Source organism: Ovis canadensis, chromosome 14 (assembly GCF_042477335.2).
Source record: "Ovis canadensis isolate MfBH-ARS-UI-01 breed Bighorn chromosome 14, ARS-UI_OviCan_v2, whole genome shotgun sequence".
NCBI lineage: Eukaryota > Metazoa > Chordata > Mammalia > Artiodactyla > Bovidae > Ovis > Ovis canadensis.
Window position 1 is genome coordinate 75194527 of NC_091258.1, and position 24061 is coordinate 75218587.

General features: G+C 41.3%; 1 protein-coding gene and 1 pseudogene across 2 annotated transcripts; both read left to right on the forward strand.

Annotated features, from left to right (window-relative positions):
• On the forward strand, nt 1-19223 carry LOC138419238 (zinc finger protein 726-like). 2 transcript variants are annotated; one of them, XM_069551818.1, is made up of 6 exons: nt 104-165; nt 766-850; nt 4132-4450; nt 10498-10624; nt 11121-11213; nt 15873-19223. In XM_069551818.1, the coding sequence occupies exons 3-6, from the start codon at nt 4310-4312 to the stop codon at nt 17933-17935; spliced, it is 2424 nt and encodes an 807-aa protein (XP_069407919.1). In that variant the 5' UTR covers nt 104-165; nt 766-850; nt 4132-4309; the 3' UTR covers nt 17936-19223. The 2 variants fall into 2 exon arrangements, with proteins under 2 accessions (XP_069407920.1, XP_069407919.1); XM_069551819.1 differs by lacking the exon at nt 4132-4450 and having other exon boundaries at nt 1-165.
• Nucleotides 17938-23569, forward strand: LOC138419249 (large ribosomal subunit protein uL30-like; annotated as a pseudogene).
• Nucleotides 23570-24061: the final 492 nt, after the last annotated feature.

Here is a 24061-nt window from a genome sequence, read left to right on the forward strand (position 1 = left end):
GCCCATAAGTACCTGCGTTTCCGGCCTCGTCCCACCCTCTCCCCTTTCGTCGCCTCTCGTTGGCCGCGGGGTAGCGCATTCACCTTCCCCTGTACCGGATCTTCCGCCCGCGTGCGCAGTCTTGCAGACGGGGAATTGAGTTTAAATGAGCGACAGAGTGTTCTGGTGAGTTTGTTTCTTTGTTTGTTTAAAACCCGATTCCTAGTCCACAGCCTGTTGTCTTTCACACGTGGGTTTCGGGGGTCTCTGTGGACGTTCAAACTACCGTCCCCATTTTCCCGTCCCCAGTGTGTCCGCGCATCGCCGTGAGAAGTTCTGAACTCTTTATAGCTGCCGGGTCCCTGGGTCCACGTCCGCTTCCTGTTGATATCGTTCTAGAGTCCGTGTCCTTCTCTGGCAGCTCTACCTTCTAACTTGTAGAGACCGCTGTTTCAATTACTGCATTGCCCAACCGCTAGGTCCCTGATCCACGAAGAGGTGAAGGAGGCTCTATTCTGTATGGAGTTTGGTCAGGGTCTCGCCTAAGGTTTGAAGGGGAGGGTCAGCCGAGAACGTGTGGTTTTCACAGGAAGGGCCGCGAGTTCTGAAGAAAAGAATAAAACTAAAAACACCTCTTTCGATTCTGTGTTCCAGAATCCCTGCTGTGTCTTGGCCGTTGAGGATTGTGTTTTGTACTTGTTGAGATCCTCCCTCTGTGTGTTGGCTGTGTTATAGTGATCTCGGTGTGTTTTTCTAAGTATTGAACAGTCTATTTTCAACATTCAGGGGTCACTTACCAAGACTAATCTTAACGTGAGAAGGAAGCCCAAAGGAAGAGGAAAGCGAGGAGTCAGAAATGACTCATGCCGAGGTAAGAGGCATAGTCCTTTTGTTCTGTCTGCCTTTCCTGAAATGCTGTTTCTTTGGACTTGATAAGCTTCTTAACTTCTGAACGGGTTTGTTTGAACTGACCAATAGTCATCATCCCAAGGGACCTGGCACATCAGTGTGCAGAAAACAGTATTGCCAGCCAAAGAAGTTCACTCAGGCTTTTAAGTCTTGAGTTTTTATTGGGGTTTAGCTACATAGGCGGGATTGATAACATCTCCAGCATTCTCCCCTCCTTAGAAAAGTGAAGTCGCTCCATCGTGTCCGACTCTTTGCGACCCCGTGGACTGTAGCCCGCCAGGCTCGTCTGTCCATTGGATTCTCCAGTCAAGAATACTGGAGTGGGTTGCCATATCCTTCTCCAAGTTATCTTCCCAACCCAGGGATCGAACCCAGGGCCTCTTGCATTGCAGGCAGATGCTTTATACACTGAGCCACCAGGGAAGCTAATAAGCCCCCGTGGCTCAAAGCCCCAAACTTCTAGTCACTTCCTTGGTCTTTGTGAAATGGTCAGCCTCACAACCTGAGTTATCCCATTATTAAACTAGGGATCGACCATAGGTCATGTTGTTAGCATAAATTATCAGAGCCCACGGAGAGTAATAAAGCCACTTCACTCCCTAAGGAAATTCCAAGAGGAAAAAAAAAAAAAAAATTCCAAGAGTAGTTAACACACTTCCACGACCTGGGGACCAAAGCCTGCCAAATCTTTTTTTTTTTTTTTTAGTTTTAGTATTTTTTTATTTTTTGGCTATACTGGGCTTTTGCTGATGCACTTGGGCTTTCTCTGTTGTGATTAGGAGATCGTGTTGTGGAGCTCTGGCTCTAAGGCACCGGTTCAGTCGTTGTATTAATAACTGGCAGGCTCTGGAGCAGGTGGGCTTTAGTAATTGTAGCACACTAGCTTAGTTGCTTCAAGGCATGTGGGATCTTCCCTGACCAGAGATGGAACTCACATCTGCTGCACTGACAGGGAGATTTCTCACCACTGGACCATCAGGCAAGTTCCTACATTCTTTATTACACAATGCTGAAACCTAAATCTTTCTTTTATGCCCTTTGGTTTTTTTTTCCCCTCTGATTTTTGTTGTTACCTTGGAATACCTCACCTAATTGCATTATTTAAAAATATTTTGTTGTGTTTACCTTCTATTTTATTGTTCAAAATAATGTCTAAGTCTCTCTTTAAGTGAGCTTCCTTGGCTATCTTGTAGCTATTTTGCTTCATATATTTTGAAGTTTCACTAGTCTATACAGTCATAACTTCATCTGTAATTTGGCAGAATTACAGATTTATAGATTGTAATTACAGAAATCTGTAGTTTCCCTCTATTTAGGTTTTTTTCACTTTTAAATTCAAAATTATTTTGGCTCTCCTAGATACAGCTGAGACTTATATTTGAAATATCCACGTTTGTTTTGAGTTTGAATTGTTCGAAATTGCAGTCACTGAAGTCTTTATGTCACCATATCTTCCAAGTAAAACTTGTGATTTTCAGACTTTATGTGCTTCAATAAAGGTTTACATTTTTGCACATAGGTCTGGAAATGTGTTCTAAATTGGTGTCATGGTATATTTGCTAATAAAATGTAGACTATTTCTCATATTGTGTTTTTGATCATTCTTACTAAAGAGAAAACAATGTTTTCAGTGAACCCAGGTGGCTCAGTGGTTAAGAATCCGCCTGCCAATGCAGGAGAACTGGGTTTGTTCCCTGGGTTGGGAAGGTCCCCTGGAGAAGGAAATGTCAGCCCTCTCCAGTATTCTTGCCTGGGAAATCCCATGAACGGAGGAGTCTGGATGGCTACAGTCCGTGCGGTCCCAAAGTGTTAGACATGATTGATGTGACTTAGCATGCATTCACGCACAATTTGTAAATGTTTGTTTTACCATAAATGCTAAAATACACGAGTTTAAAAAAAAATGTGGGTTAAAAATGTTTCTTCTAAAAGATCTGTTACTTATGGAAGGTTCCTTTTACCTTAAGTGTCTTTATGTATGCATCTGTGTGTGCAGGCAGAAACCTAGGTTTATATAAAAGCCATCATCATTTCCTGAATATTTTTATCTATTCTAACCTTTGAAAATTGTTCTTACATATTTTTCATGACCTTAGATTGTTTCATTTTAGTGAAATGAATATATAATTCCATTTAATATATGTATGCATGAAAATGTTCATATGATTTGATCAGTTATTTTTCTTGTATTTTGTATTCTTCACAGTTAGAGAAACTTCTATGAACTTTCTTTAGAGTTGTCGCTATATATTTGTCTGTGTATTATTAGTTAAAGTTTAGAGTACATAAAGTGAAGTAAATCTAAGCTGCTTAAGGAATGTTTGCTACTTATTTGCAAAAAGGTGGAGCAACAACATAATTGATTTTAAATTATTTCTGTTACACATCCAAGCTTCTGTGAACTCTCAAAAAAATACCTAGTATATCCTAAATAGTTAAAATGATTGTTGCTACTGAGGATGCTATCATATTTGCTCTGTAAAATTTGTAAAACACCTGAAGTTCAAAAGTAAATATGAATGCTTACTTACTATTGTATTTCGTAACTATTAAAAAAAGTCATTCATGGAGCAGAATTTTGAACATCACTAGTTAAAAGAAGCTTGTTAACAATACTCTGAAAAAAAAAATTAAGCTTGCTAAAACAAATGGCACATTTCTCCCACTCAAGAACTCTTGGGTCAGAGTATGCTTTTTAAAAATATTGCCTGTTTCCTTGATAGACACTTCATCCTGTGTCATACAAATACAGCACTCAAAAATAAATATGCCCATGTTGTTCTGATTATTTTATCATTTCCAGATCAGAATAGTTTCTGAAATGGTGTTTGGGTCATTTCTCATCTCTTTTTTTGGTTAGGATTATGGTAGAAAATATTGCTGTGTAAAAGTCATATTATAGTATAACACCAGTTCAGTCCTGCTCCCAGGACTGAGATAATGAGATGAATTGCATGTATGGATTTCCTTCAGTAAACTCTTTCCCTTCGGTAAATCTGCCTAGTCACGACCCTCTCTCTTGAGATGTGGGTTGTCTTCTGACCTTATGACCATTGTTCATTCAGTGTTTACTTGGTAATGGTTGCTATACGTTTGGTTTTCAGATCTTTACCATTGTCAAAGAAATTCCTTAACAGCCTATGTATGTTCACACAAAGATCATTAAAGCACCCTTATTCCATCAGAGCTTGAGTCCCTGTGACTTTCTTTCTTTCTCTCTGTCTCTCCATCTCTTTCCTTCAGGCTAATTCTCTGGCGCGTGGAGACCTGGCGAGCTCACTTTCTCGCCCAGGCTTTCAAGACCTCTTCGATAGGATGCCCTGTGCCCTCGTGAGTGGTACAAGCCCTGTGTCAAGTGCTTTATTGGTTCTCAGTGTAAACCAGGGAATATCAGCCTCCTTCTCTCTTGGACTTTCTTATCATGGACTCTGGACCACCAGGTCCATTAAAGGACCGCAGCATTAGGCTACGGATCAGGGAAGGCATGTATGAAGTGAAATTTACCTACAACACATTTTTAAAATATTTATTTATTTGGCTGCACTGGGTCTTCTTGTGGCAGGTAAGATCTTCATTCATCCTTGTGATTTTCAGCTTCTTTGGTTGTGACATGTAAACTCTTAGCTACAGCATGTGGGATCTAGTTTCCTGATCAGGGAAAGAACCAGAGCTCCATACATTGGGAGCTCAGGGTCTTAGTCACTGGATCATCACCAAGTCCCCAAACTAACATTTTTTAATGATAGATTCAGATCATCTTTTCCATAATAGTGCCCAAATACCCATGCAGTGATAATGCATTCCTCCACGTTCTTCTTATCCCATGACTCATGTTGACATGTTTAGGTGTTTCTGTGAGATTCCCATGCTGTGAATTTGTTTTTTTCCATTTGACTTGAACAGGTGTCTTGCAAAGAAAAAGGGACGCATGTGCCTAAACTATCACAATTAAAGGAGTAACTTCATGTCTTCTTACGTCCTTTCTGCTTTGGAAAATGAACACTCACATGTGTTTAGCAGAGATGCTGGGTTTTGGGAGTGGTGGTTTTCATCCCAAGCCCAGGTCTGATCTTTTCCAGTACACTCCATGCTCATATCACAGAGTCTCATCACAGTTTTGTATTTTCCAAAATGTTTACAAGAATCTTATTAGTCCTAATCTATGCTCAACTGTATTAAAATTTAAAATACAGCTCAGTGCAAATAAAGAATATCATCCTCTAACATAATGTACAATTTAATCCATTCAAAATTACCTGAGTTTAGTGAGATGAACATTTTTCTCTCTTCCTCTTAATGAGCATATAGCCCCATTTGAGTGTATGTCTGCACTCGGTGGAGAAGAGTTTGAGTAGGCTCTGGGAGTTGGTGATGGACAGGGAGGCCTGGTGTGTTGTGAGCCATGGGATCGCAAAGAGTCGGATTCGACTGAGCGGTTGAACTGAACCGTATATATGAAAATATTAACATGACTTGATCAATTTTTTCATTTTCTTCTTTTCTTTTTGCTTTGTTTTTTTGAAGAACTTCTGGGGAAGGGAGTGACTCCCCATTCCAGTATTCCTGCTTGGGAATTTCTTGGACAGAGGAATCTGGCAAGTTAGAGTGCATGGAGTCACAAAGAATGGGACAGGACTGAGTGACTAAAACTTTTCCTGTCTTTAGTATTCCTTACAGTTACAGAAACTTCTATCAATTTTTCTTAGAATTGTCTCTGTGAATCTGTCTGTGTTTTATTAGTTAAAGTCTAAAGTACATAAAATGAAGTAAAGTTTAAGCTCTGCCATTTAATGTTAAAATAAGTGCCAAAAGGTACAAGAGCAACATTACAGATTTTTAGTTATTTCTCTTGCACTTTTCAAGACTCTGATAAAAACAATCAAAGATATAGAGTATATACTAAATAGTTAAAATGATTCTTTCTGCCAAGGTTGTGGTTACCTAAAGAGTGAAGAGCAGATAAAACCAAGGAGGGTTTTAGAATGCAGAAGCTGAAAAACCAGACCCGTATTGTCTCCTGTCTGGAAATTCTTTTCCAACCCGCACCCAGACCATGACATTTTTGGTGGCTTGTTCAGGGACTTGGAGTCTCTTCCCCACCTCCTCGCTTCTCATTTCTCATAGGGACCCTCTGCCAAAAGGCAACTGCTCTGGTGGCAATTGAGGAACTCTGGCCAGGGTTACCTACTCTGGTGTATTCCAAACGCCCCACTGCTCACTGCACCCAGAGTAGCTGCCGCTTGAATGGGTGAGGGTCTCTCCTTTGTCTTTTTTCCAACTGAGGACTATACCAACCAGTATTGTGTGGGCACAGGTCAGACACATAAAAGCCATTAGGGTGCCTGCCACAGAAAGACTCCCATGTGAGGATAGGGGGCACGCAGAACAGATCAGGCCATAAGGGCATCCCCCCCCCCCCCCCCCCCCAACAAGACAAATTCCGTCCACCATGTCAGGCACATACTGGTTGAAGCAAACAGAAACCATTGTCCCCGGGCCACCGCCTCCCGTATATATTGTAAGGCAGATTCCTCAGCCTTCTTCCCTGTCACTTTCACTTCTTTCCCTGTGGGTCCAGACTGATTTACAGGAGCCTGGGTGTTGCCTCTGAGCCATCCCAAGAGTGCCTTCCACGTTTCAGGGAATCACCAAATGATGAGTCACCTGGTTGCCCCCAGGAATCTGTCTTTCTCTGCTCGTGTCACGTGGTGGCTTAGCTGCACGGTTCTCAGTGATCTCCTCTAACTGTCGGACGCAACTGTTGGGACGCTCGGCCATTTTGTGCAATAGTCGCACGGATAGATCACTGGGAGAAAAGGGACGCCTTTCTGTCAGCCAGTGACTCTCAGTACTCCCATTCTATGGTAGGTAGGCTAAGAGTGGGTTCTGTTACATCCCAGGAAGCTTTCTCATACTCAACCCTTGGCTACATTCTCAGAAACTGGATACTTTTGACCCTCCAGAAGGCCTGGCTCCAATACAAACAGGGAACCCCTAAAAATGGCCTCTGAATGGCACAGTAAGTTTTTCCAAAAGAAGGGAAAGGACTCAGAATTTCCTTACGTTCTGTTGCCTCCCTGTCTCCTGTCCCTCTCTGTCTCTCTCCATCAGATTTCCTAGATGGCCCCTCCTCAACCTTTCATATCCACATGATCTCTAGGAAAGGATTCTGAGGTTCCCTTTGGTCCAGGTCTGTCTTCTATATTCAGAAGCCTGAAGGATCAAAAAATGTCCTAAGATTATAAAGAATCCCCTTCTAAGGAAGCTTATCTCTCAAGTGGAGAAGGAACCAAGCTTCCCCCACTCTGGAACACCCTAAAGAATTCCCTTCTGAGTACTCCTGTTTTTCAGGGCTGGGAATGACCAAGCTTCCCCCAGTCCTGCAAATTCCCTTAACCCTTCAGATTCTTCTGATGGGACAAAGACCTCACTTCCCACCAGAGGGACAGTCCAAAATTTTTAAGAGCTGAAATGCCTCTGATATGAGAGTCAATTTGAGCATTATTTGGTCTATATTTTAGCTATAAAACTAAGATTACAGAAAGGTAAGATAACTTTTTGACACAGGATGGCCCTGATATTATTTAGACTCTGGAGAAAATTGGTTAAAATGAAATTTTCTTTCCCTTTGAAACTGCAAAACCCTTTCTTTTTGCATGTGCATTTAAAACCAACTAGCTTGTTAAAAGGCCTGCCTAGGGAAAAGCTTGAAGTTAACCCTTTCCATGTCCTTGAAATACACTGCCCATTTTGCCTGAGACCTGACTCAGCCTTGGGCAAAAACAGAACTTCAAGCCAAACAAACAAAATACAAGGGTCAAAAGGATATTTTAGGTCTCAGGCAGGAAACTATGAGATCTCTGTCTGTCTGTCTGGATTTATGTATGTCTCTGTGTGCTTTTTTTTTTTTTTAAATAATATGAGAAAGTTGGCTTAAAGCCCAACAGTCAGAAAACGAAGAACATGGCATCTGGTCCCATCACTTTATGGGAAATAGATGGAGAAACAGTGGAAACAATGTCAGACTTTATTTTTTGTGCTCCAAGATCACTGCAGATGGTGAGTGCAGCCATGAAATTAAAAGACACTCCTTGGAAGAAAAGTTATGACCAACTTAGATAGCATATTGAAAAGCAGAGACACTACTTTGCCAAAAAAGGTCCGTCTAGTCAAGGCTATGGTTTTTCCAGTGGTCACATATGGATGTGAGAGTTGGACGGTGAAGAAAGCTGAGTGCCGAAGAATTGATGCTTTTGACCTGTGGTGTTGGAGAAGACTCTTGAGAGTCCCTTGGCCTGCAAGGAGATCCAACCAGTCCATTCTAAAGGAAATCAGTCCCGGGGTTCATTGGAAGGACTGATGCTAAAGCTGAAACTCCAATACTTGGGCCAGCTCATGTGAAGAGTTGACTCATTGAAAAGATCCTGATGCTGGGAGGGATTAGGGGCAGGAGGAGAAGGGGACGACAGAGGATGAGATGCTGGATGGCATCACGGACTCAATGGACGTGAGTTTGAGTGAACTTTGGGAGTTGGTGATTGACACGGAGGCCTAGCGTGCTGCAATTCTTGGGATCGCAAAGAGTCGGACACAACTGAGCGACTGAACTGAACTGAAAGGAAAGTAAGCACTTACAAATCAGACAATTCTAACTCCAAGAGAAATTAACCTAAATGAATTTCACATTCACGTGAACTGGGGAATATTCAATATTAAATATCTAATATTAATGTTTGTTTGCTAATCTAATGTAGATGTGTCTTTGAGTCATTAAGCACAGTATTTTCATTGTCCCTAGGTTTATTATAAGTTAAATGTTGTTATATTTTATCTGTTCTAAGTTTGTCAACCAGGATAGTACCTCTAGGAAAGAAAAAAAAAAAACTTCAAAGAAAATGTAAAAGAGAAAAGAGCTTTTAGATAAAACTATTAAGAATAGTTATACTTTAGAAATGTCAGTCTAAAACATTCTCTATAGATTGTCGTAACCTGAATTTCTAGGGCTGTTCTAAACTAAGTGATAGAAGTTTATTGAATACCTAGGTCATTTCCAAATAAAATAAGATTCTGAAACATTCATTACTGAGGATTAACTTCCTCTTACAGAGAAACTAGAGATTTTGGACTATTCATGAATAATGCTTGATGCCATCCTGAGATATTCTCTAGATTTTTGTTGTTGTTGTTTATTATTACTGATATTATGTTCACCAATCTACAGAATGCTTAAGTTCTTACTTGCTTAAGGAAAGTAGCATGTGTATTTTCAGTAAAGAAGGTATGAGGAATGAAACTACATTTTATGAAAGAAAGAGGAAGTAGGTCTGACTTGCAGGAGGAATTTTCAAGATGGGAGAACAAAGTAATGGATACAGAAAGTGATAAAGTTTTATGGAAAGTGGATGCCAAGGGAAGAGTTTTGTGCATAAATATGAGTTTTCTTGAGATGTTGAGCTGCCTTTGACACTGGATTTTAAGTTTCTTTACCTCTGAAGTGATCTGTTCTATGTTTGCCTTTGAAATCTTCTTTGTTACTTTGGCTAAGAAAATACTTTGTTTCCCAGTGATCTATATGATTTTATCTGACTGAGCGTTAAAACCCCTTTTGATATTTGTCCACAAAACTTCCTAAATGACTTGACTTCTAGCTGCCTTTGGAATGCGTCAGAGGGCCCCTGAGATCTCCCAGGGAGCTATTAAACGACCTGGGTTCACTGGACATGTTAAATTACATGGGAAGTACTGTTGAGGGGGTGATAGATCTTCTCAGATTATGCTGTGTGGTGGGTGTTACCAATACAGATATCCTAAAATTATGTGGAGTTCATATAGATCTGATGTGCCCTAATAAAACGTGGTCAACTATAATATTCTACTTATCCTGTTAAAGTGTTACAAGTCACAGCAGTGACCAGGCTACACTGTCAATTGCAGTTTAATCAGATTTAAACATGCCTTCTATGGTTTCACTCTGATGCCTTTGTAAGACTACTGGTACTTCATGATTTATGAAAAGATTTTTCTAAGGTTAACCAAGAAACAACCTTGGTTTGCTATCTGGTAAGCTAGTACCAGACTGGAATTTAGTCTAATCTCTATGTTAATAGAACAAAGTTTTCTTAGAATGCAGCTTTCAATAAGAGATTATGAATTTCTTTGCCTTTAAGTGATTTATATTCATTTTTAAAATCTTTTGTTACTTTGGTGAAGTAAATAAGCATTACTTAAGGTTAGGGTACATGTAGATGAAGCTCATTCTTCTTCTACAAAAGTAACGCCTCATGGTTAGACTTTTGCCATCCTGATATCCTTAAAACATGGCCATGGTCTGCTCCTGAATCACAGAATAAATATGGTAATGTTGCCCTGATTATTTTATAATTGCTCTTTCAGATGAGAATAATTTCTCTAAAGGCTTGTGGATCGTAACTCATCCTCCTTTGTTCACATTAGAAATTGGATAGCAAGGATTACTGTGTAAAAAAATATATTTTATAATACCAGCCAAGCCACCAACTCACGACGAGGTCTCTGAACTTGCCGTTTTCATCTTGGGTCACGTTAGAAAGTCTTCCCATGGCCACATGGCATCTGTACTTTGTATTTCAGGGACAGCTGACATTCCAGGATGTGGCCATAGACTTCACTCAAGAGGAGTGGGAATGCCTGGACCTCGGTCAGCGGGAATTGTACAGGGACGTGATGTTAGAGAATTACGGGAACCTGGCCTCCTTGGGTGAGGATAACTGCCTTCCAGAATCCCTTATCTACCCACTGGTTTTTTGTTCCGTCATGTCAAGAATGTCTTCTGAAATTTTCTGCTTCCCACAGTGGTTTCAGATCTCTGCTCTCTAGGGGATAATGGGTTATTTCTGAGTTTAGAAAGAAAGGCTCCATGATGAATCGTTATGCTGGTGGTGTTTTTCTTCCTTGATGTACTCTGCCTCCTTCATTCTAGGTTAGTGGTAATTGTGTAAGTTCTGTGGTATTAAATAGTTGCACCCTCTCTTAATTTCACATTGACACTACTTAATTTTGCCTTAGTACTACTTGACCAGAATCTCAGGATCTGATTGTTAGGTGTTTGTTAGTATTGTATAGTGGCTTTGAATAAAGTGTTTTGAGGAAATCATTTTCTAGTAGAAAATGCATTCTTGTCTCACCTGAATACATATTGGATTCGATACAGATGAATCTCTAACAACACAAATATTTCCTTCTCTGATGAACAGGGCTTGTCTCTGTGCTGGACCTGGTCACCTTTCTGGAGCAATTGAAGGATCCCAGGAATATAAGGAGAATGGAGACAACAGCCATTTACCCAGGTAGGTATGAATGGTTGGAGATGATGACTCAGATGAGAGGTCAAAGGAACAGCAAGGAACTCAGGCTTCCTCACCAGGTTTTGGAAGATTTGCTTCAATGGAAATAGTTTTCGACAACCTGCGTTTGTGTCTGCTACTGTCATAGAAATGTATCATCTGCCCCATGGTCTCTCTGAAATCATTCATGAATTTATCTCCAGTGATTACTTTTCTCCATCACAGTGTGACCTGAAAGTCTCCTCTTGGCTTGTGACAAACTCCATTCATTCGTTGCTCTTTGATTTCTTTGGGGCCCTAGGAAAACTCTGCCCATTTCTGAGTAACTGTATGACAGTCCTTTTAAAGTTTCCTTCTACGTCTAGACAGAAATGTGTGAGTGGAGTGGTAGACAAATTGCCAAACTGCTTGGAATACTCGGGACGGGTTTTTGTTCTCTGATTTATAATTTCTTTTCCACTGGGAGCGACACATAGGACCTTCTAAATAAATTTCAAATTCAAGTAATTTTTCACTGCAGAAAGCAAAACCTGGTGAAAATGAAACAATGCACATCTCAGGTTGACTTGAAAGTTTCGCTTTTCCTTATATGATCTCATATTAAATATCTCTAGTGTATTTACCCCAATCCTAACATGCTAAAATACTTTATTGTGTTCTATTATCTCATAGAATTTTAAAATAAATTGACATAAAATCTTAGCACATTTTGCACTGCATTATTAATGGTTGATTCAGACTATGGCAATTTTTAGATTATATAAAGAAATCTTTATTAAAATTTCTAATTGGAATATAGCTGTTTTCCAATTTTGTACTCCTATACAGCAAAGAGAATCAGTTATGCATATCAGTCAGTTCAGTTCAGTCGCTCAGTCGAGTCTGAGTCTGCAATCCAGGCCAGGCTTCCCTGTCCATCACCAACTCCCAGAGCCTGCTCAAACTCATGTCCATAGAGTCAGTGATGCCATACAACCATCCCATCCTCTGTCATCCCCTTCTCTCATCTTCAGTCTTTCCCAGGATTAGGGTCTTTCTCAGTGGGTCAGTTCTTCACATCAGGTGGTCAAAGTATTGGAACTTCAACTTCCTCATGTCTTTCCAATGAATATTGAGGACTGATTTCCTTTAGGATGGAGTGGTGTGATCTTCTTGCAGTCCAAGAGACTCTCAAGAGTCTTCTCCAGCACCGCAGTTCAAAAGCATCAATTCTTCAGCACTTAGCTTTCTTCGTGGTCCAACTCTCACATCCATACATGAGTACTGGAAAAACCATAGCTTTGTTTAGATGGACCTTTGTCAGCAAAGTAATGTTTCTGGTTTTTAATATGCTGCCTAGGTTGGTCATAGCTTTTCTTCCCAGGAGCAAGCCTCTTTTACTTTCATGGCGGTAGTCACCATCTGCAGTGATTTTGAAACCCCCAAAAATAGTCTCTCACTGTTTCCACTCTTTCTCCCACTGTTTGCCATGAAACAATCTGACCGGTGCCATGATCTTTGCTTTTTGAAGGCTGAGTTGGAAGCCAGCTTTTTCAGCCTCTTCTTCCAGTTTGATCAAGACTCTCCTCAGTTCCTCTTCCCTTTCTGTTACAAGGGTGGTTTCATCTACATATGTGAGATTATGGATATTTCTCCCTGAAATCATGATTCCAGCTTGTCCTTCATCCAACCCGGTATGTCACATGATGTACTGTGCATATAAGTTAAATAAGCAGGGTGACAGTATACAGCCTTGACATACTCCGTTCACAATTTGGAATCAGTCCATTGTCACATGTCCAGTTCTCACTGTTGCTTGTTGACATGCATACAGATTTCTCAGGAGGCAGGTAAGGTAGTCTGGTGTTCCCATCTCTTTAAGAATTTTCCACAGTTTCTTGTTGTCCACACAGTCAAAGGCTGTGGTGTAGTCAATAAAGCAGATGTCGTTGTTTCTCCAGAATTCTCTTGCTTTTTATATGATCCAAGGGATGTTGGCAATTTGCTTTCTGGTTCCTCTGCCATTCTAAATCCAGCTTGAAGATTTGGACGCTCTCGGTTCACGTACTGTTACAGCCTCACTTGGAGAATTTTGAGCCTTTGCTATTGTTTAAAATGAGGGAAATTGTGTAGTAGTTTGAGTGTTCTTTGGGATTGGAATGAAAACTGACCTTTTCCCTTCCTGAGGCCACTGCTGACTTTTCCAAATTTGCTGGCTTATCAAGTGCAGAACTTTAGCATTATCATCTTTTAGGACTTGAAATAGCTCAGCTGGAGTTCTATCACCTGCACTAGCTTTGTTGGTAGTCATGCCTTCTAAGGCTGACTTGACTTTGGATGCCAGGATGTCTGTTACTAGGTGAGTGATCACATCATCGTGGTTATCTCGGTCATTAAGATCTTTTTTGTATAGTTCTTCCATGTATTTTTCCAACTTCTCTTAATATCTTCTGCTTCTTTTAGATCCATCCCATTTCTGCCCTTTATTGTTGCCATCTTTGCATGAAATATTCCTGGTACCTCTAATTTTCTTAAAGGGATCTCTAGTCTTTATCGTTCTATTGATTTCCTTCCCATTTAGGTCTCCACAGAACAATGAGTAGAGTTTCCTCTTTGAATCATAGTTTGAAAGTCTCTCTTCTTATTTAATTTCTTAAAACTAGTACTTTATTAAGTATATCTTATTTGTATTCAACTTCCCCTAGTTTCTGACCAGTTCTCTGTCACTATCATTTATGATTCTTAGATTGAAACATCTAATAGACCATTCTCAGAAACATGTGGCAAGAAGTGGATTTAAGAATTACTAGGCATATAGGATTTGTGAAAGTGTTTGGTGTCTCCACTTAAGATGACTAAAAGGAAGAAGTAATCATTAGATTGCCTATAACCTCTTAATTCACTGGTCCTTGGAGGTTTCTGTCTTGTTTCTTCCCCTATAACCTATTTCTTTGCCATCTCATTTTGTCCAGCATTCTGTGTGTGGTCTCTGTTTTGAAGAGTGCAGCAACCTAGTTACTCTTCCTTCTGGTATCTGCACCTTGGTGGGTGAGGTTGGTCCAGAGGTTTGTGCCCTTATCCTCTCCTGATCTGTGCTCTGATTGCTGTTAACTGTGAAGAGAGCCTGCCCTGGATATTCAGGGCTGTGTTTCCCCCTTGTTCTGTGGTTGTTACTCCCCTCTCTCTGGTGGGGCCTGCTCCCTGCATGGTGGAATAGAGCCCCCAGATCTGAGTCTTCACTGTGATTCTGATCTGTGGTGCTAGGCAGGTGGGATTGGAGCACACCCACTGGGAGAGAAGTCACTGAGTATTACTCCTCTGGGGATGTTCACCTCAGGGTGTGCTCTGGTGTCCCCTCTCATGTGTTCTGCAAGTTCTCACAATATGTAGTGTTGGCACTACTCTTGGCTCTCCTTAACCGTGGGAGTGATGGCTCATGCCCCTGGTGACTCTCAGCTGTTGTTTTCACAAGGTCACCAGCATAGATTCAGTGAAGTCAGATCCTGGGATTGCACTGAGCGTGGAGCTGGACCCGTTGTGGTGCAACGGGACAGCTCAGGCTCTGTCCTGGCCCGCCCCCTTGAGTAGGAGCCCACAAAGTCTACAGCTACTAAAGCTATACCTGCCATGAGTGAGAGAGCCCTAGTCGTTGATTCAGATGCTCTGTAGGGGCTGAGGTTACAAAGATGGTCATGGGTGTAAGGCCATGGCTTGTGTTGCTACAAGGAGAGGTTTCAGCTTTTCTTCTTTATCCCTGGGTTTCACCTGTGCTTTCTGCTCCATCTGTGCATATGGTCAACTCACAGCTGTCTTCTCCTGAGGCTGCCCCAGAGCACAGGATTGTTCTGATTGTGGAGGATGTCGATGGGGGAGGCCATGGCTGGGGCCTCAGAAGACCTACGTGGGTAGAGTTCTTCGTAGTCCTTGGCTAGCAGGGGCGGGCACAAGGCACAGGAGTTGCAATGGGCTTCTTTTTTGGGCATTCCTCACCAGTGGTGCTCTGCTCTATGGTGGTTCAGGCTTCACCACAAACATCCCGTTTGCAGAGCTCCTGCCTCACTCCAATCCCTTCAGGATGTTTCCTCACAGCCAACTGTAGTCCTCTGCCTTGGTATGCTCTCCAAACTCCACCTTTCAGCACCCAGCTCTTGTCTGCATTGCTGGACATGCCTCTAAGGCTGGGTGGGCAGGGCTGAGGTCAGTACCCTGTGTGCAGGTCTCACTCTGTCCTGCTACCACACCCTGGTTGCCATGTTCTCTTCCCACAGAGAATGAGGCTCTCCTTCTGTGCAAACTGAGCTCCCCCAGTGAGGGGCTTCCTCGGATATGGAGACCTCTCCTCACTTTCATCTCCCCGCAGGGTTGCAGGCCCCAACCCCCTTTCTCTCCTCTTCTTTTTCCTTCTTCTTTCTTTTGTCCTACCCTGCAGAGCAGGAATCTTTCATGTCCTTTCAGATTTCCAAGCGCCTCTGCTAGTGTTAGCTGGGCTCTGTGAGAATTGTTCCATTTCTCATTCATTTGTGGAGAGAGTTATGATCTCCACATCTGCCTAAGCCTCTGGCATCTTGATCCTTCCATCTCTATTTTATTTTTAAACTAGCTGTGGTCATCATTTTCTCTAAATCTTTAAAGATATTCACTGAGAATAGCAGGTAAAATTACTTGTTTTTTGGTATCTTTCAGCTGTGTCTCCACAAGACACCCAGAATTTGATGCCAAAGAATCCAGCGTTAGAAGAAGTATTCCCAAAAGGAAACCTAGGAATATATCAAATATTTCACCTCAGAAACTTAAATTTAATGAAAGATCGGGAATATACGAGGGTAAATGAAAAACAGAGAGGATGTTTCTATGGGCATAAAGAAATGGAGACAGTGACACATAATGCTAACATTACTGGCAAAAGAAATGAGCAGCGTGAGTCAAATTGGGAAAAACACCAACTTCAGTCTTCAACATCTGCTGAGAACTGTAAGTGTTTAAGAAAAGATTTCCATCCTTTTTTGAAATATTCGTGTTCTCTAAAAGAAAACGTGGAAAATCTGGAAGATAATCTAGTCTCTACTGCAAATACTCATTCTGAACAAAGGCTTCGACTGAACATACATTCAAGCGTGTCTGAACACCTACAATTTAACAATGAGTGTGAAAACTCACAATCTAATCAATTTGAGGGATCCGTGAGCAGGGTGTCATTATTCTTTCCCCAAGAGATATTTTCTCTCCATTCCAAGATGTATAATGTTGATGATAATGGAAGAGATGCAATCCAACCATCATTGTTCAATACATATCGTGATGTGGTTAATACACAACAACTTTCCATATATAATAAAATGAGTCTGACCTTAAGTAAGAGCTCCAGCTCCAATAATTACAAGAATATTTATGGTGGACTGAGAAGATATTCAGGAAATGAAACTAGGTATACAGTTGAAGGAGACTCAAACCTTATGAAACATCAGGGACCCAAATCTTCAAACAAGGATTCTAAAAGCAATAAATGTAGAAATACCTTTGATCAAATGTCAGGTTTTTCTCTAGATAAGAGTACTTGTACTGGAGAGAGGACTTGTAGTGAATATAGTAAGGTTTCTAATCACTGTTCAGACCTTACTCAACAGGACATTGTTCAGAATCCACAGAAAGAAAACAAGTGTAAGATACGTGAGAAAGTATTTAGTAAGTCATCCAGTCTAAGTAGACATAGGAAAATTCATACAGGAAGGGAATCTTTCAAGTGTACAGAATGTAGCAAAGCATTTAACTCTCACTCACTTCTTACTCGACATCAGCGAATTCATGCTGGAGAGAAACCTTATAAATGTACAGAATGTAGCAAAGCCTTTACTTACAACTCAGAACTTATTGAACATCAGCGAATTCATACTGGAGAGAAACCTTATATATGTAAAGAATGTAACAAAGCCTTTCGTTGTTCCTTTTTTCTTACTCGACATCAGCGAATTCATGCTGGAGAGAAACCTTATAAATGTACAGAATGTAGCAAAGCCTTTACTTACAACTCAGAACTTATTGAACATCAGCGAATTCATACTGGAGAGAAACCTTACATATGTAAAGAATGTAACAAAGCCTTTCGTTGTTCCTCATTTCTTCGTCGACATCAGCGAATTCACACTGGAGAGAAACCTTACAAATGTACAATATGTGGCAAAGCCTTTACTTACAACTCATATCTTACTCAACATCGGCGAATTCATACAGGAGAGAAACCTTATAAATGTACAGAATGTAGCGAAGCCTTTATCAGTTCCTCATATCTAACCCATCATCAGCGAATCCATACTGGAGAGAAGCCTTATATATGTAAAGAATGTAACAAAGCCTTTCATCGTTGTGCAGCTCTTACTCGACATCATCGAATCCATACTGGGGAAAAACCATACAAATGTAAAGAATGCGGCAAAGCCTTTATTAGGAGTTCTACCCTTACTCAACATCACCGAATTCATACCGGGGATAGACGTTATAAATGTGCAGAATGTGGCAAGGCCTTTATGAAGTGTTCTCATCTTAATTATCATCGGCGCACGCATACTGGAGAGAGACCATATAAATGTACTGAATGTGGCAAAGCCTTTTATCAGAACTCATGTCTTACTCAACATCGACGAATACATACTGGAGAGAGACCTTATGAATGTACTGAATGTGGCAAAGCCTTTGGTCGGAGTGCTTATCTCACTAAACATCTGAGAACACACACTGGAGAGAAACTCTAGTAATGGAACAAGTGATGGAAGAGGTTTGCCCTAAGCATGGATCAGAAAACCCAAGAGCTTATACCAAAAAACAATGGAAATGATGTAACCAATATGTAGAAAAGTAATCAAAAGTTAAATCAAAATAAATATCAGAGATTGCATACTAGAAGGCATTTCATCAATCTTGTTTTCAGAAGTTTCTCTAAAGGAGAATGACTGTAGGGAATACTCCATAGATAAAACACATAGAAAATGGACATATTAGCATGAATCATGAGATGAGGGTTGATGGTTAGAAAGTTACAATTCTTAGCAATGTATGTATGCTTGTTAATAATGACGTGATTTGAAATTATTGGAAGTAAATGTAATTCATCACTCAAATAATCCATACTGTGCCTTCTTTCTAGTGTGTTTGCAAACATGGAAGTTTTATGGTTTATTAAAGATTAGCCTTTTTACATTGTGTTGCAACCATTTCTATCCTCCATTAGAAGATGAAGGATACTGTAGTGTAAAATGTACAATAAACATCTAAGTGGAGATGTTTGGCATTGCTGTGAAATATCCTGGAGGTTGCCATGATGTAAGTGATCATTTAATCTTTCCATGTGTTAAAGTAAGACAGACGTTGGTTGTAAGGTTTCAATAGAAATATCCTTGATTTGTAAGAACACAATGACAGTTCACTGCAATATTGATGCATCTTTATAATATCAACACAGTCATGATTATTACTTGACAATGTTGAAATAAAGACAGTGGTAACCAAGAAACGCTGGAGAAGGCAATGGCACCCCACTCCAGTGCTCTTGCCTGGAGAATCCCATGGATGGAGGAGCCTGGTAGGCTGTAGTCCATGGGGTGGCGAAGAGTCAGACACGGCTGAGCGACTTCACTTTCACTTTTCACTTTCATGCATTGGAGAAGGAAATGGCAACCCACTCCAGTGTTCTTGCCTGGAGAATCCCAGGGACCGGGGAGCCTGGTGGGCTGCTGTCTATGCGGTCACACAGTCGGACACGACTGAAGCGACTTAGCAGCAACCTAGAAACGTATTAGGAACCCTTCCTGGAAAAGTCATGGAATTAGTGTATATCATGCTTGCTAAGTGCTTCCTAGGCTTTGTTTGGTAAGCTGTAAAAGTCACAAATCTCACATCATTATGTCAAAAAATGAATATCTTTCTCTGTACTTTTGATGTATATTTAATCATGGATAATACCATGGATTGTAAAGGGTTTTATTTCAACTATGTGTGAAATCAATACATGGTTATTAATAAAAGTGAATGGCTTTTAGTGTTTCGGTTGATTGTAACGAGTGAAAATGTTAACCCACCACCAACAGCAACCTCGCCCACCTTAGTTAAGGTTGTTTTGAAGAGACCACAGTGAACTATTTGGTAGCACAGAGAGATGGCCTATGTGGAAGTTAGTTTACTCACTAGCTTTAAATTTCTCGTAACTTTATATATATATATTCCCTCATTTCTATGTTGTATCTCCTCTCCCATTTAGTAACTACTTGGACACTGGGATGATTCTAGTAAGAAATATTATACAGAGTATTGTTGACAGTTTCCCTGAACTCCTCCATGCTGTGGCTGCCTCAGCATCTGTCTCGGGAGCAGGCAGCCTTCAGGTCCTTGAGCTCACACCAGCCAGTCCTGTGAGCACCTCCACTAGATGACCACCTTCCTGAGACCAGCAGTCTTGCTGAACCCCAGGGTCTACTGAACAGGCCCCTGTTCAGTCACACTGAGAGAGTCAATTTCCAGGCAGGTTGATAACTCTGGGGGTCCCAAAGGAGAGAGGGGTCTGGAATTCTCAAGGAGGAAGAAAGAACAAACTTTTTTTTTTTTCCCCCTGTGTATTCCTTAGGATTATGTAAGAAATTATCCTGCTTGAGGACAGTCTGGAAAAAAACCTGGCTAGTCCTGTTGTCTTAAAATGTAAATTATGGGAGTGGGTCGAGTGAGGTCTTTACAACCTCTAGACATTCTTTTGATTCAGTGTAATAATTAAAAGTATATAACTCCTTTGCTAACACTAGTGAGGGGGCACTCTCTCCCCTTCTAATATCTGTGTCAGAAGCTTTCTCTCTCTCTCTTATACTTTAATAAAACTTTATTACGCAAAAGCTCTAGTGATCAAACCTCATCTCTGGCTCCAGATTGAATTATTCTCCTCAGGAGGCCAAGAATCCAGGGGTCTTTTTTGGTTGAGCAGCAACCTTTCAACACCCTCACAGTGCTCACCAGAATCCTTGACTGGTTTGAATGGATTAATCCACAGTCACCCTAGGGAGCCCGAGGCACTTCACTCAGGGTAACTTATAAAAGCTGAACTGCAAGAACTCCTGTTTTCTCTGCCTGATCCTAGCTTAGACCTCTCAGAAATTCCTGCCCCAAATCCTTCCCTGCATAGAGGTCTTAGGTGTGGTGAGTGTGAGGCTTTGAGCTCAGGACTCCTGAACATTGATTTAGGGGAAGAAACATCAGAAAAAAAGGGGGATTTGCTGATGACTCCTTTCACAACCACACTGTAAACCTGCAGATTCACAACATCTTAGAGTGGGGACCTGACCGCGAGGGATTTGTATTCATTGAAGTGGTTCAGAAAGAATCTAGCCAAGTAGTTTCCTTCTGGTTTCCCATCAGGATCACATGACCAGTGTCAGGAAATGACCTCACTGATGCCCTCTCAACAGTTCAGTGTTGCCTCTGTGGGAGCATCAGTATGGTGTGTAGGAAGTGCTCCAAGAGATTCTAAGCAGAGGCCTGGGTTAAGGACATGGCTCCTGGTCCATTTGTGAGAGCTGAGCCCCGGAGTCAGTCTGAGGAGAGGCAGCAGGGTTGGTCTAGCTGGATTTGGACAGGGGAAGTCAGTCAGCTCACATCGTCTGTGTGAGTAGAGTGTTAGGAGCTCTCTGTGGGGAGAGAACAATCAAGAAATTAGTTCACAGGCTGGTCTCCAGGTAGGAATTGATTGTTCCTGAATCTCTCCTGAGACAGAGGACGGGAGAGGTCAGTCTTTTCAGCTTTTCAAGGTCCTTCTGTCTGTAGGAGCGGTGGTTGCAGGTTAAAGAGCTGTGTTGATGCCCTCCAAAGTATTTTCTCAAAACTCAGAAGTGCGTTTGCAGTGTAACATCCCCAGAGAAGACAGAGCAGGAGGAAGAAGAGGAGGAAATGGCAGCTTCTCAGGTAAATGTCCTATCCTGGGTCTCGGGCTGTGTCTATTTTTTCTCCTGAAATGCCCAAATGAGAATATGCAAGCCTTTAGCTCTCCGCTCCTAATTTTTCTTCCTGGGTATTTGTTATCATCTTATTTTTTCCCATTTCTACTTATAATAGTGAAAACCTGCCCTTTAGACTACTTCCTTGTGTCTCAGAGTCTTTTCTCCGTTGTCTGCATCCACGCTTTCTATGGAGCATGAATTCTCAACACGGATCAGCGACTTGCAACTGTTGAAAATATTATTTTTGTCTTTCCTGGCTGGAACCATGGAGAGTGCAGAAGAAAAAGAAGCTTCCTGCTGTGCCAGAAACCCTTAAGAAAAAGTGAAAGAATTTCGCAGTGCGTAAAATCAAGCATCTGAGAAAGAAGTTTGCCCAAAAGATGCTTTGAAAGGCAAGGAGGAAGCTTATCTATGAAAAGGCTAAGCATCACCACAAGGAATACAGGCAGATGTACAGAATTAAAATTTGAATGGCTAGGATGGCATGAAAAGCCAGCAACTTCTATGTACCCGCGGAACCCAAATTGCCGTTTGTCATCTGCCAGGGTCCAGCCCCGGTGGATGCAGGGTAATTTGAAGTGGGGACGGAGTCAGTGTCCTAGGAATTAATTGCTTAATTAAAGATATAGAGGGAGATTAGAAAGAAATAGTGTAGTAGGAAAATTAGTGGAGAAAAAGAGGCTGAGTAACTTGGTGTTCGTGGGATAGCATCCACGCTCCAGATGGGAATTCAGCCAGAAGGGGAAAGAAAGAACGACACGGGGGAATCAGTCTTTCCAGAAACTGATCCGATTTCTTTATTTTTTAGGTTTCCTTATATACCCTTTGTTACACATAGAGACAAATGGAAATTTTAAAGTCATACTGGGGTCAGCAGTCCTGACCTTTATCAAAATCAGGAGCTTCATATAAATGTATACAAAAAAGGTCTTAGGGGTTTTACCTCATTTTCTGGCCATGACGCCTGCTGACATTTTATGATTCTTTCTTTCTGATAACAGTCAGTCAACCAAAAACTTATTTTCCAGGGGTGATTTTTCTTAAACCAGGCACCACCCTCTGAAGGTACCAGATAAAATTGCATTCCTATAGGGTGAGGGTGTAGTGAGTTACAATTAAGAAAGGAATTTACTTAGCCTAAGGTTTAACATGATTAATCTTAAAGGTTAATACTTATTTCTCCTATATGCTAGTTATATTCATTACAAGGGCAGGGAATATGGAGATTTAGCAGCAAACATCAGCCCAACAAATGAAAACCCTTCACCAATGTTCCCCTTAAAATCTATTTAGTCTTAAGATAGTGATAAAGTTACATTTTTACATAGCAAGGACACAGGGATTTATAACAAAGTACAGTGATCTATAACAAAAGAGAAAATTCATTAACTCAAAAAGTCTAGTATTGCTAACATCAAAAGCTACTATATTTCCTTTTCTATATTCCAAATACATTAATATATTCCCAGGTGCCTAAGGATATGGAGGCCTGACGGCGATCATTGACTCAACAATGAAAAAAGCCCTGTGCTAATTAAGATTTTCAAAATACTCCAAACTCTCTGTGCTGTTTATGGTTGAGAGGTAGTAAACAATCATGTGCATAGTGGCAGGAGTGTGGATAACCCTGTCACACAAGCTAGTCTTCCAGCAGAGAGGTTTGACCTGAGACACCCTTGTCATGCCCAGGAATTTTTATTGACTGGAGCTGCAAGTTTACTCCTTCTCCGAGAGAACTGATGGGGAACAGCCCCCCATAAAGTCGGAGGTGTAGGTGAGAGCATGAAACAGGAAAGTGGGTAGACTCTGGTTTTGGGGGTAGATGCTCGGGAACAGGGGGTTTCCTGAGGCTCGATCCTGCCTTTGCGTATGCTAAAGCCTCCTTCCTCATGACCTTTGCCATGGGCAGAGTCCCTCACGCTGGCTCCCTGCAGTCATCAATATCAGAGGTATCAACAGCGTGAGCCCAAATGTTCGAAAGGTGCTATAGCTCCTTCGCCTCCGGCAGATCTTCAGTGGCATCTCTGTGAAGCTCAACTAGGCATCAGTTAACATGCTGAGAATTGTGGAGCCCCATTGCATGGAGGTACCCAAATCTGAAGTCTGTAAATGAATTGATCTACAAGCGTGGTTATGGCAAAATCAACAAAAAGAGAATTGCCCTGACAGACAATGCATTGACTGCTCGATCTCTTGGGAAATATGGAATCATCTGCATGGAGGATCTGATTCATGAGATATATACCATTGGAAAATGTTTCAAAGAAGCAAACAACTTTCTGTGGCCCTTTAAATTGTCTTCTCCACGAGGTGGAATGAACAAAAAGACCACCCATTTTGTACAAGGTGGAGATGCTGGCAACAGGGAAGACCAGATCAAAAGGCTTATTAGAAGGATGAACTAAGGTATCTACCAGGGTTATTTTTGTAATCTGGTCAGTTAATAAACAATTGAAACCAATTGGAAAAAAAATTTCTTTTTGTGAGAGATCAGCATGGGGAGTCACTTATATCCTCACTCCCAGTGGAATGTGGTTTGCTGTTGGGATTTTAGGGACGTTGGGAAATGCAGTGATGACTTAGCACCTGGGTGCAATTTAGATATTCGAAACAGAGTGCAATACTGCCACTACACATAGAACAACTCTCTTCTGTCCACGGGATTTTCCAGGCAAGAATTCTGCAGTGGGTTGCCATTTCTCATCCCGGGGATTCTCTCCACCCTGAGACTGCAGCTGCATCTCCAGCATTGGCAGGCAGATTCTATACCAATGAGCCAGATGGGAAGCCAGTGACTCAACTCAGTGGTTCAGAGTTTTTCAGAAAATTTTCGACGGGTATTGTACAGGGACATGATGTTACAGAACTATAGGAACCTGGCTGGCTTGGGTGAGGACAGCTTCC